General features: G+C 41.8%; 1 protein-coding gene across 1 annotated transcript in view; it reads left to right on the top strand.

The window, feature by feature from the left end:
* LOC105455647 (protein vestigial) overlaps positions 1-14,722 on the top strand; it is a 47,417-nt gene that overhangs the window by 23,091 nt on the left and 9,604 nt on the right. Inside the window, exons 2-4 of the mRNA XM_011699124.1 lie at positions 8,800-9,010; positions 9,092-9,247; positions 13,414-13,537. Coding sequence (XP_011697426.1) covers positions 8,800-9,010; positions 9,092-9,247; positions 13,414-13,537 — 491 coding nt within the window. The remainder of the gene's footprint in view (positions 1-8,799; positions 9,011-9,091; positions 9,248-13,413; positions 13,538-14,722) is intronic.

The raw sequence follows: 14,722 nt of genomic DNA on the forward strand, positions 1-14,722 counted from the left end.
TTACTAATAAATTATTTATTTCTTTAATAAAACTACAAACCAATGAAATAAAAAGTATTTAATAATAATGTTTCTTTTATATATTACATAAATAATTAATAATTTATTATTACAAAGAAAACTCGAATATAATTTTTCTACAACAATTTGCATATAATAATTTTTATTATAACAATTTGGTTAAATATAAACAAATATCAAAACATGATGATAATAATATATTAAATAAAGAATTTAAAAAAACATTAAACGTATCGTTTTTTTTTAAACATTTGCTCGGACAGCAGCTTCGAGCTGTCGCGTCGGCACCAATGATCCGCTACCTTCGTTTTACCTCACTAGCGATCAATCGATCGATCGTTCGATTGATCGGCGAGCGTGATTTGTGTCCGTGAAAATTAATCACCGTTCCTCGCACGCCTTTATGCAGCGAAATTGGCGCCGACGCTTCGTAGAATCACGGAAGCCACGCGACCTGCTGTTATTTATGATTGGCAACTGGATTCGTCATTACTCGTCGCAGATTTCTCAAGCTCTCTAGTTGCCCCTACATTGTCACACATTGGCGTACTATAGCGTAAAACGTAACGGCAAACTTTGGTAAAAATTACACGAATGTGTGTGACAAAAGTTTTAAATATTTATTTAAGGAAAGAGTTAATAAGAAATAAAATTAAAATTATTATCAGTATCATTGAACAAAGGCGCATTATTTCAATATATTTTGCAAATTTAACTTTAAAATAAACATGGCAGTCTATGAAGTTACCAATCGATCGAACTTTTAAATAATAAACTTATGCCCATTTCGATCAATTAATACTTTAAAATTATTTTAACCTTGATTTAATTTACTCTTTATTTTTTTATAATTCTTAGAAATAGAGAAAGATAAAAAGTAAGTTAAATCGAAATTAAAGTTAATCTACATTGGTAGAAATGTGCATTAATGATTTAAAATCCTTCAATGCTCGGCGTTGCAAGTTCGCTACGAGGAATTTCGCGGAAAGTAACACGTTACAGCGGCCGACAAGGTAGCCGTCGGAATTGTCGGGATATGCGACAATTATCGGCGCGACTTTGCCATATCTCACGCGCGTCACGTGACGATCGAGTCGTAAGTCCATCGCCGTGCGCGAGCCATGCCGGGGACAGTAGCTCGCCCGTCAGCTGCCGGCGGCAAGGTGTGCCGCAACGCGTTGCATTCCTTGGCGCTGTTCTGTTTTTAGTCTAGGATCGCCATTCTTTGCGACACGCGCATTGCTACGCCCCGTGTCCGCTATTCCGCGCGCACGCGCCCGCTTTCAGGCGACACGCATTCCGCATTGAGACGTTGGATCTAAAAGTGCTAATGATAAACTTTGTCCTTAGTTACTCTTGGTATCCATCGTTTAGCCTCGATTTCCCGACAACAGAAGATAGAATCAACGAAGAGGTGGTCAAAGTTCCACAGATTTCAAACTACATATTGCGTGCTATTAGATTTTCCTAAAATTTCTCTTGAGAAAAACAAGAAAATGTGATTGCTGCATCATTTTTATTTTGCAACGAGATTAATTGAAGAGATATAGTCAGCTGTTAAAGAGAGTTCTCCATTTTTCGAGACAATAAGAGACCTCGATATGTCAAGACGATACGTCAAACGAGCGTCCCCGATATCTTTGCATCGGGGGTAATCGGATGCACGGAAAAAAAGTGATTGATCTGCTGCATGCGATGAAGAAGTTTCCGAGTTATGCGAGAAAAGTTAGGATCGGTCGATTGGTAGTAGCCTCGCGCCCGTCGCCGTCCGTCGTCGAGCGCGTTCAATATTAATCGAGCCGCGGTAGCCGCTGGATCGCGTTCCTCGATCTCCCGTGCCGGTTCGCTCGCCGCGGCTATACTTAATGAATCAGAAAAAGCGCGAGTGCCGACACGATCGACGGGAATTATTCGTGAAATCTGAACGGTTACGTCTTAGTATCTCGCAAGTTTATTATACCGCGCATAGTCGTAATTTCTCGACGTTTTTCAGAATCTTTGCCACGCCGTCATTCACTTCTAAGCGAAAGCTATATCATGCATTCCTTCTAAAAATTTTCAAAAAAATTATCAAGTTATCGTCGGTTATCGTGACTTGAAAAATACATTGTTTATCGAACAACATAAGAAGGAAGTGACGCCGTCATGCATGCTCGTCTTTCATAACATATGGGATACTAAGTCAAGATTTATTATCCTTCATTCTAATTGAATCAAAGTTAAGCGTTATCTAAAATTTTTTAGGACAATGAAGATTAATGGATTTGTTCTCGTTCGTACGACCTCGCTTAAAAGCTCTCGTTTAAGAACCATGCTTTCAGCTGCTGCGTCGGTGATTCCGGGATAGATAAAAACGTGAGTAACACCGAGTCGAAGGTCGACCTCCGGTTAAGAAAAAAAAAAAAAGAAGGAGATACCAGAAACGGTGAGAAGGCTCCGAGATGCGGCGGCAACGCGAAGCGCTTTTAGCGCTCTCTTATCAGGTCTGATCCGATACGGTGTCCAGTAACGACGGCTACCTACCGCAGCGTCCTTGGGTTATACTCTCGCCGACCGGGACCATTACCGACTTATTACTATGTACCTCGCCAGGTTATTGAAAGTTCGCGGTCGAGCATGTTGTCCAATAAAAACGCGATATTTACGCCCAGCTGCGACCCTCTGTTGCCGCGAAACTCTTGCTGCACTCTTCAACGTTATTCCGATGAAACCCTTCAGTATCCCTAGATGTTTTGGATATTTGAAGCCGAAAATCGACTATTTCTAGAATTTTAAATATCCTTGTATTGAATGTGTTCGATTTGTTTGTAGTAGATATTTTTAACATCATATAGAGTTCATAGTTTTTATGTATTGTTAGAATTTCCTTTGAATTTTTAGATGTCTAAGATGTCTTAAATAAATCAATCAATCTTAGATTCTTACATACACGATTTATAAGCTACATCTAAGATTCGTGGAATTTCAATTTCTTGTATTTTATATTGTCGATCGATTCCTTGATCGGAAAAAAAGAGGATAATCCAAAAGGATTGAAAGAGAGTATTCCAGGTGAGGGGGGATGAAGGACGAGATGCGGAGGGGTGCGGAGCAGGGAGCCGGTAACAAGCTGCCATGCGGCCGTGGCGTATCTTGCAATTTGTTTGCCAGACACGGCCATTCATCGACGCGATTCTCCTATCTTCGCGAAGATGAGAAGAGTCCGACTGCGGGGATCGCGTCTATCGATAAGCCACGCCGCCGAGCGAACGGGCTGCCTTCGCTTTTAAGCTTAGTTCATTAGCGGCCTCGCCAGGTGGACGATGCCGCGATCTTGCCGACAAATTACAATGAGATCGTGCCAAATGTCGCGATATGTTGATCTTACCGTGTAATTCCCATCGTTACTGTTCCTCATTCTCTTAAAAAAAAAAGAGAGAATTAAACGCTCCTTTTTAAGATTTAATTTAATTTTGAGAAATTTATTGATTTCTCCAATTATGCTACTGCAAGAAATCTCATTTCTTTAAATTTCTATTTACAATTAAATTTTACAGATTTTAGTTGTTTTATCGATTCTTTTAATAGTTACTAGTCCACTCTAATTAAACTGTATTCGATGGTAAAGATTAGCCATTAGAATCGCAACAATTATTGCGATAAGTAACAAAGATCTGGATTTACATCGGAAAACATCGTGTACGGGAATTCCGACACTCTCCGAATAAGTCCACTATATGAATTTCACCCGATGTGGCATAATCGTAAAGCCGATAAATAGAGCCGGATTCCAACCGGGGCCTAACGCCTCATTTCAATCATACTTACGCCTCGTACTAATTAATTAAACGATTTACACGAACTCTCGCGGATGGTCATTATCAGCTAATGTTGCGTCGGCGAAGATGGTGAACGCATCAACCAAGGGGGGAAGGGAAAGATTCCACCGAGGGCTCAGCCATCGCTCGTCTCAATTAGCACTTTACGCGAATGCGAAAAATGCCGGCCGATCATTCACGGAGATAGCACGCAGAAACGCGTGTAACGCCCTCCTCGCTGCGATACTTTCGGCAACCTCCTTTTCGGTATCACCGAGGTGTCCTCCACGCGTCTCCACGGTTGCAAATGCATCTCGCGATAAACGCCATGTCGCTAGATGCCTGGAATTCCTGATTTGATCGATCGTCACTGCGGTGGATCCTAAAGATGCTGTGCGAGAGTAACGAGAAGATTTTTTTATGTTACCGTTTCGGTTACCAAAGGTTCTTCCTTTTTGATCCTAATTGTTAACTATCTTGGATGATATCCCGCACACGATATATAATGTATATAGATTCCTCGAATATTAAATCATATCTTCTATATTTTTCGACTTTTGTTTTATATTCTAAGTTTCTTGAACGGTTTTTGCATGCTGGGCGATTTAGAATTGTGTTCATTAAACGCCAATTGTTTTAGATCTCCAATATCCTTGATATTTTTCAGACTCACGCGGGAATTCTCTATGCGTTCCTTCTTCCACATCTCTTCCTTTCCTCGTCAGCTCGCTATTCCTGCCTCACAGTTCCAGCTAATCGTCCGCTTTAGCGTGTAACCACCCGCTTTATCTCCCGCTGGACTCTGCTTCATAATAACAGCTAAGTGCTACCACAGACGTCCACAAATGAGTAAACGGTGCGCCACCCGCTGATAAGGGTATTCCGCCGCAAGAAAGAATCGCGCGTGTCGGTATCCGCTTAATGCGCTCCGCGGCGAACGCGCGAGGATACACCGTGAATAATATCGCCGGCCCGCGATATAAATGCAAACGCGTATACGCGCGGTCCAGGTTTGACTAAAGGGTTACCCCGCTGCTTCGGCGTGCTGCTGCATGGCTGCTCGCACGAGGCGATAAATAGTGTCAGTTTGCGCCAATGCGACGGCGGACTTAAAAACCGAAGAACGGCTAACTGAACGCGATTAAGAGTTCGTGGGAATCGAATGCCTGTTGAACTTGGAGACTGACAAATCAATAATTAAGAGAATTAAAAAAAATTTGATGCAAAAGAATCAAATTTTGGAGAATCTTAAAGTTTAAAGAACTTTTAGAATTTAGGATCCGAATATATACTATAAATCACAGTACGACAAATTTCTTCTTCTTTAAATTGAAATATTTACTTTTATATTGTCTTTTCTTCTTTCTTTTACTTGGATTACGTTCATAATGGAAGAAAATGCCATATGTCATATTTTAATACAATTACTGTAAATTTGTTACTCTCCTTTACTATCGCATTATCAAATTCAGTTCAATGAACTTCGAATATAGAGTCTAATCCAATAGAAGCCAATAAGCCTAGAATCAGGAGTTACGATCTGTGGTAGTTACGATCCATACGATATATTGTAGTCCTCGTAGAGATCTATAAGACAAAAGGGAAAGAAATAAAGATGCGGCCTCGGGTCTTTCGTGAAATGACTCGACACCGGCAGGAAGGGTGAGACGGACGGACGGACGGGCGGACGGGCGGGCGGGAGAAGGAGGAGGTAAAGAAGAAGAAGAAGCGAGCGGTGGCCGTGGAGAGGAACGGGCGGACTCGCGCTTTGGAATGCTTTGAAAGGCCGCGAGCAGCTCTCTCTCGGCTAGAGCTGCTCGTTGGCCGCGGAGCGTAGGGGAGAAAAAGCAAAAGAGGAAGAGAGGCTGTCGGGGACGGTCTTGCTTCAATTAATTACCACATTGTCGTGCGGCCAACCGGCGCTGGATGTTCCACCGTGGTAATCTATGGAAGACCCGCTGCTCCTTGATTTAATCTCCTACGCGCTCTCTCGACCGCGCGAGCGGCGAATTTCGCGCGGCGCAATCGAACGGGCATCGAACGGGTGTTAAATAAAAAAAAAAAAAGAAAAACAGAGCCTCCAATAAATTATCGGAAGATAATAATCTTTCGGTTTTTCTACATGTCCTCCTTACTGATATTCTTATGCCCTTTATAACTTTTTTCCCGTTTTTTTTACGTTAATTCTTCAGAATCAAGCAAAGTTCTAAATGTATAATAATGTAGAAATACCCACTAATAATTTTAAAACTGTTAATTTTGAAATTTTCAATAGATTAAATAGTGATCCCAATTATACTAGATTCTTCCACACATCCACGTACTGTACTGTCAATCCAAACGGAGCGCGTTTTATTTGTGCGCGCGTTGTGGGCTATTTTAATAATTACACAAGCACACTTGTATCTTTACGTAGTTTATAGTCCCTATACATAATCTCCACATACATGATCTCTACATAGTTCTCAAGCTGGTACTTCTGACGTAATCGCGCAAAGCAAACTGCACAAGTCGTTACAAGACGGCGCGTATGCGACGCGCCGAGAGCTTAAAGCTCTCCCCCCGGCTTTCATCGCGAACCGCCTACCAATCAGCAGTCGCAAAGGCCGCGATGACAAGCGGATATACCTTCATTCGACGACGACGCCTACCACCGGGTCATCGCTCGTCATCACTTTGTGCATCATGGCGGTGATGTACTGCACCGTGAAACGACCGGGGCCGAGTTTATTGGCGTAGATAACGATAGCATCTCTCGCGGGCGTAGTCGTTCGTCTTTTTTCTCCTCTTCATCGTATCCCCCTCCCCCCTCTTCCTCCCGCCCTCCGTATACCCGCGCATCCTTCCGCCGGCCGGCGCATACATCACCGTCAGCTTATTTCCGTGCACCGCTGATGCATGCACGTAATTGGTTAGGCGGGGTAGCAAACGAAACGCTCGGCTCGTCGTTCTCCCACCGACAGACCGGCAAGCAGGGAAAGCACGATTCGCAGTGATTTGTTGGACATCGACACGCATTTTTGCTCCCGCAGAATCGAGGAACTAACTGGGAAACCTGTCTTTAATGAAATAACTGTGTTGGGCTATTTTAAATAATAATATAATTCATTTTTGCTTAAGTTATTCAATGACTAATTGTAAAATTAAATGACAGACGAGATTTCGATGATATATTTGAGCATTCGAGTTTAACTCGCTTTTTATCTTCTAATAATAAATGTCTTTACTAATTAAAATTATTAAACTTTTGCTAAGCAAAAGTTGTTTGAGAAATATCGAATCATTTTTATATGCCATTATTTAATAATAATTGTTACGAATGATGTTCGCATGTTCTGAAGAGCGTGCGACTACCGAAAGGGTTGAATTAATGGGCCACCACGGTGTCGAATTCTGGCGCGCGGACAACGTGAAAGTCAATGGGCCGTCCGCCGCTCCGTTCCCGTCGTCGACATTCTCTTTATAGCGCGCGCGAGAAAACGCATGGCCCCGATGTCACGCGGAAAATCCCGGCTATCGCCGTTAAAACGCGCCGGTATTTACGCGCTCGTATTTCTCTTGTCGTCCCATCATCACGATCACTGCGCCACGTGAGCAATGCGATCGTCGGGGATCCACGCTTCTCCTTGGCTCGCACGATTTGCCGCTCGAGAATTTCGTCGATCGACGACAACGACGGGGTGCCCGACGTTCTAGAGGACAGAGGATGATCGAGAAGTCGCACGATGAAAATCTAGATTCTAGAACGACGATCGCACGAGTAAACATTACAGAATGTTTCGTTGAATGAACGTACCCTATCTATCGAAATTCGAGATCTCGATGTTTTTACAGATCAAATTATGTATTAAATTTCAAAAGTGTTTATAACTGAAGGGCTTGCAGCAATGAGATAACACGTACAATGTACAGTCGAATATTGGTAGAAATGGTGGTGTTGGTAGAAATAAATGCATATACTTTCCTATCATTTTAACTTTAGAATTTAATTTTATCGTTTCCGTTTTTTACAAAATGTGTAGCCCTTAATTGTTGCAGCAAACCCCTTAATCGAGAAATCGAAAGTTAAAATTAGAATTAAAGAAGCGTTTGAAAAGATTGAAAATGACAGATTATATTCTACACTATTCTACAGCAGTCTTTATAGTTTCTCGGAATTCAAGATCTGGAATTTGCGGGGATTTCCCAGCGCTTTTCCCCGCTTTTGCTCTTTAACTGTCGTTCGTACGGCTCGCCATGACGATTCATCGTGATTCGTCATAACGATCCCGCATACCGATTGTGCTCCATGCAAACTGTATATATATCAATCTATCAATTAAACCGGTTAACCGGCGATCATTAACAATTGGCCAAGTGCTAAACGAACAACCGGTTAACTGGCATCGTTAACCTGTTAACCGATAAACAACACGATCGCGTGCGACGTTCGCATAAAAGCAATTACGATTCTTCCCAACGAAAAACCTCTCTCGCAGCGGCTCATTCACCTTAACCAGTCACTTTTATTTCACTCTTGTCGTCGACCGTTGCACATTTCACCAAAGAGATAGCTGCCACTACTAGTTTACAGCGTGAAATCAAAGTTATTAATCGAAATACCGCGACAGATTTTACAACAATCTACGCATCCATAAGGAAGTAGAAATTTGAAAGCAAGACTGTAAAAATTTAAGAATGTAAACGTTATCAACGCATCACATATTTAACAGTACTCGAAGAGCTATTGCGATATTTAGGGTTAGTTTATTCTTACTGCAAAAATAATTAATCATTTGTTAAATCACGTTGCCTAAAGAATCTCGGCAGAATCTTTATTAGACATAAAATAATTTTTTTTATATATGTAGGTTTACGTATAAATCAAGAAAATTTGCTAGATTTATCAGAATCATAGATTATGACTTTTGAAATCTGTACAGAATAAGATTCTAAGAATCGAGACGATGTTGCATACGAGACTAATTGCTTACCATTACAGCTGAATGTTCACCAAAGGTCCCTAGAAGCGGCCGGTATCGAGCTTTGCGGCGCCGGCGGAAGTGTCCCTCAAGGTCAGCCGAGCAGCGCGGGTTCCGTAGGGTCCGCGCCGAGTCCTGCGTCCCCAAGGCCAACGCCGCAATCGCGGCCGCCCCTCGCAACCACCACCTCGCAACCCTCGCGAACGTTGGACGACGACAGATCGACAGACGGTGAGACGATTAATTGTCTCGGTTTACAGCAACGTGTGTTTCGTCACGTGAACACCTGCGTATTAATACACCGGCTCGCAGGCGTGGGTGCCGGCACGACCGAGGACTCCGACGACGGCGAGAGCAGAGCGCAGTATGTTAATGCGAATTGCGTCGTGTTCACGCATTATCGGGGCGACGCGGCGTCCGAGGTGGAGGAACACTTTCAGAGGGCCCTCGCACACGACAAGTTAAAGGGTAAGATGCTAAAAAAATTATCTTTCTTTTCTATTCCACGTACACACATTTATAGAAAAATAACTTAATTAAAAAATATATACAATTATATTCAAGAATATAATTTTGTTCTGCGAATCCCTAAATGGATTTAAATCCGCTTTGTTCATTGTACCGATCGTCATGACGTTTGAATTTTGGGCTCCATCCACTTTCCGATCTCAATGAAGTCGAAACGTTTCCGAAGCGGGTATAATAAAGTACGCCATTAGGCGGCGACAAGGCTAACAAGCCTCGTGACAATTGTAGCTCGCTGCTCGTACTCGCGCGCGCCGACTTAAAACGCGGGCAGGGCAGGGTAGGGCCAGTGGAGGAGAAAAGAGCAGAGGGAACATCTCGGCCGCGAGAGAGAGAGAACGCAGGGGTCGAAGAGAGGCAGGAGGGAAGATTGTCAGCACGCGAGCGGGTTTGGCAAGCGATCGGCAAGCTCGTCTATATCGGTGTCGTTTAAGGCCGCATTTATCCCCCGACCACGATGCTCCCGAGGATCAGTTCAGTAGCCTGCTTAGAATTCAAGACAACACGACCTAATTGTTACGCCTCACCACTTCCCTCCCTCTTTCTCTTTCGTCCCCTCTTTCCTCACTCTCGTCGTTCCCTCTCTTCTGCTCGCGCCGCTAACTTCCCGCGTACCGCGTGCTCGTACGAATGGTAAATTAAGAGCTTCTGCTCCGGGAAAAGAGGGATGTGGCGGAGGAGCGCTGAGGAAAGACATTGTGAGGGAAAGGTGGGGGGCGAGGGGAGTGGAGAGCGCGGAGAGGCGACATCGCGGCAGACAGTTTTAGCCGCGGAATGCCGGGTAACGTACGTACAAGGACCGAACGACTTTGAGCCTAAACGCGCACGCTGCGAAAACAAAGAGGAAACCGGAGGAAGGGATGGCTCAATGGAGGAAGAGAGATACAAAGAGGAGAAGGGTTACTTTCGGAATTAAAAAGGAATTCGAGTAATTGGCTTGAAAAAATACGGTAGGGTTCCGGTTTGAAACAAACAGAAATTGTTTTGTTGCGTGGAAAGATAGTTATTTTTGGGACTGTGTATACGAAATGAGACAAATTTTACATACTTATCTAGTGATTAAATAAATTTAATTTATAAAAATGTAATGTGCTAGTAAAATACTTCAAAAGTATACTAATCTTGAATTTTTAGGTCATTATAAAAGCATGAATCAACGTTCTTTATATTATATAGAAAGAAATTAAATTTTATTAAATTGCACAATTAATTAATTTATCATAGATTGGTAATAAGAAGTAATATCTCAATTACATATATTATTATTACTATTCTAAAAATATTTCGCCGTTCGCTATTTAAGGACGAAAGGGTGCACGCGATTGCGAAAGCGGTATCGAGATTCGCAAGTCGTCGATTAAAACGTCGGCGTTTTCTGAAGTTCTGAGGAACACGCGGGTACTTATTGGCGAACCAGGCTTCGACAACCCTTTCTACCCGGTTCTCTCCCCCCCTCCCCCTTCCCCCGGCTCTCATGCACGTAGAGCGATATCCTTTCTCTCTTCGGTCGCGGCATCGGCAAAGAATAAAGCCGGCTGCAGACGGTCGACACTCTGTTTCTTTAATTGCGTTAATAAATAAAGGACAGTCGGCGGACCGAGGCCGAGGTAGATACTAGACGGGAAAGGAGAGAGAAGGGCCGCGAACGGGTCCCACGAGGTTTTCAGCCGTATTCCTGTCTATCTCGAGGATTAAAGGATCATACTTGTAGTGACAATACATGACAATGCAATATAATATTTTTTTAATTAGCTCTTTAATTATACTTTATTAAATGTACAACATATGCGTAACATATTGTCCTGCACATATTAAACTGTTAATGGCGAATATTCTTAAAGTTTCTATATTTAATTGGTACTTGATTTTCCACATTACGATAAAACATTTTTCTCAATATTTTTGAATAAAATTTTCTTATTAATAATTAAAAACAGAGATTTGTCCGTCTCGTACACGGAAAGAACAATTTTGCTGAATCCAGATCTGAAAATAATTTTTGTTCAATAATCAAAATAATTTTCCGCAAAAGTCAAAATGATAATTGAATGATAGAATATCAAAACGTTTTATAGCAGTGCTTATCAGTTTTAACATTTCAATAAATTATTTTGATAATTCAATAAAAAATTATTTTCAGATCTGTTTTTAGCAAAATTTTTTAGACCTCAACAAAATTGTTCTTTTTGTGTAAGAATAACAATTTATAAGTTAATGAAAAAGGACTATTGAGCCAATATATATCAATATATTAAATAATGCCACATAATACAATTCACAGTTTCAACCTTGAATAACAATCATCTTCAGTGTTATAATTGAGTCACAAAAATTAAAAATTTCTTATTAATTTTGAAAGTAGAATTTTTGATAGCGTAGCAGTTTGCTTAATTTTCTCATTTCTTTCAAATGAATGTCGTACTAGGTATAAAAAAAAAAGATTATGCCTATTGATCGAGATACAATGCTGATTGTCGCTATTCGTACATACTTAATAGAAATTCATCGACAAGCAGGAATCAATTTAATTTATAGCTCATTTGTAGATACTTCGGACCCGTGCGATTAATTAATCGTACGGTGTTATTACCACGCTATCGAGGATCGTAACCATGCGTTATGACCGTTTATGTAAGACCCGGTATTTCAACGTCGATTTACCGGTTAGGCCACCGTTGTCGTAAAACGTCGCTCTCTCGTGTCAAAATCTATATAATAAAAGATGTCCACTCGTCTGTTTATCCGTCGCGGTAATCCATAAAAATGCAAGGTATCGCGACATCAGGCCGGAGAATTTCTTTAATGAAAAATTATTCCACAAATATACGATTAGTCTCTCTCTCTCTCTTAACGGTAATTTAATGATAAATAACATATCGAAATTTTTATTGCACACAATAATTAAATCAATAATGTGTAATATCTGTAAATTATAACATATTTCGATACTATTTTTACCATTATTAATATATATTATGTGACACTATTATTAATTACATATTAGCATCACTTTGTGCGAATAATTAATGTAATAATGATAATAATAGTCGATCAATTCTTTTCGACCGAGCTTTATTAAAATATATTCGGTGTCGTTCCCACGGATTTCGAAGGGCTTCGCTAAACGGGCAGGCAGAATCCCACGGGATCAAATCGGCGGAAGGCAGAAGGGCACCGCTCGGTTGTTTTACAAGCGGCCACTCCGAAGCCAGAAGCTTGTCGTGTATCCTCCCGCGATCCTCTCTCGCGCGGTCCTCGCTCACGTTGGATTCCTCTCTTTCTTTCCTTCTCTTCCTTTTTTTTTGTTTTTAATCCATCCCCGGCCAATCGGAACGCGCGCCCGAAGGTTGTGGACCAACGCGAGGTCGACCGCGCCGGTCCACGATTTATGCCCTCTAATTCCTCCCCCCCCTCGCGCGCGCCCGCGCGCGATTTCATCTCCCGGCTAAGTCGCTTCGATTATCTGCTAGGAGAGGCATACCGGCTGCTAATTTACTCCGCCGTTACAAACTACGATGATTTAGCCGGCCAGCGACGTTATTTATTCCCGCTAGTTGGGACAAGTGGTTTCTGGTGGAAGCGCTTGTGGAACCCGTTTTTCCGGGAGGGAGGGAAAGAGAGAGAGAGAGAGACAGAACACTTTCTCCCCCCGCGGTGAAAGAAACAACGAGTTATCGGTGGTGTTCATCACTTAAGGATCATCGCTTTGGTACTATGTATATTTATGGCGTTGCCTGCCCTGAAAATCGTTCTTTTTTTTCTCTCAACAATGTACGACTCGCGCTTCTAAACGGGAAAAATAAGAATGGCGCGATATTTAGCAGCGCAGAATAGAGAATGTTCCTCGATCAGATTCCGACGGAGAGGCGTCGAGACGAAGCACGCGCTCGGATAAGGATTACATAAACAACCGGTAGGACCTTCCGATCGATCTCTTAGATATTTTCTATAGGGCCAAAACAAGAAGGTTTTATAAGAAAATTAAAGATTTCTTTCGCTCCTTCTCTCTTTTTTTTTCTCTTCGAGAATCTTTTCGTATAGACGTTTTCTCGCGCAAGCCATTAAAAGCGCTGCCATTTGTGAAACTGTGTTTTCTTTTTTTATTGCAGAAAATATCTCCCCCATGTCCATGAGGAACTTTCCCCCTTCCTTTTGGAATAGTCAGCATCCCAGTGATGTCTACGAGTACCCGACGGATCCGTGGCATCCGCATTACCCGCAGTACCATCACAGGTCAGTGCTACCGATCGCTGTTGTTGTTGTCCTCTATTTTTTCTATCTCTTCTTGTCTTTTCTCTCTTTTCATCTATCTCCGTTTCTATCTTTTCTCCGTTTTACATAAATGACACAGCTTCCTTTTTCTCCTGTTTTTTTAATAGGCATTCTTTACAATATTGCACTACGGAATATCGGCGCCGTACGTCCACGTCCCATTGATTCTTGATCGCGCGCGCATCGAGTAATTGCGTGTAACTCCAGCATCTCATCACACCGTAGAGACGTAAAACCGTGGGCAACATGCTGGGAATTTTTCCCAGTGAGCGCGCTATTAAATTCTACATAGCTCGTTAATTAGTGAGACGAGAATTTTCCAAACGCGGTCTTTACGGTGAATTAACTATTCGATAACTCTCGTTATTTCTTCTTTCTTCCTTTCTCATAACTGCGCGTTGATTCGTATTTCCGTTCTATACATTCAAAGCACGATACGTTGAGTGTCATCACTATTATGTGAATATGATCACCGTATTAGATGTAATTCGATATCGAACAAACAGATTTCCCCTGTAACATGTGATTTTGGAGCGGCAGCTGTCGTTAAAATAAAAGAGACTGAAGAAAAAGAAATCACAAAAGAGTTATATGCGTTACATGCGTTATGGGAGTGGAACAAGGAAAATTAAAACGAAAGGGAAAGAAAGTCGATATAGCTTCTGTCCCCTTTCTACGGCAACGACGACAGATTTGTAATTTATAGGTGTAGTCGAATCAGTGCTAAAGATCTCGGAGTTACCTGCTCCCGACGGTTTTCAGTATTTTTCACATGCCTCTTCGTTTTCGCTTTTAAAACCACGTCGCTGTCCCTCTTTCACTTCTTTATTTTCCTCTTTTACCTTACCCCTTTAAGATTGGCATCGGACTGATGACACACGTATTATTTTATGTCTCATCGATCGCGACACACTGTAATCAAGGCGATAATGTCGACATACTGAGAACCGTGATGCTATTTTTATGCGCTGGCTTGGCGCAATATATCTTTGTGTATCTCTGTACGCCAAAACACTATACGTTAATAATTAATTTTATTCATATATTTGATCCGAAAATCATATTGCATTTTGTAGCCACTACGTTAATAATTAATTTTATTCATATTTAATCCGAAAATCGTATTCCATTTTGTAGACACGAATC

The sequence above is a fragment of the Wasmannia auropunctata genome, unplaced genomic scaffold (assembly GCF_000956235.1).
Source record: "Wasmannia auropunctata unplaced genomic scaffold, wasmannia.A_1.0 LD335888.1, whole genome shotgun sequence".
Lineage (NCBI taxonomy): Eukaryota > Metazoa > Arthropoda > Insecta > Hymenoptera > Formicidae > Wasmannia > Wasmannia auropunctata.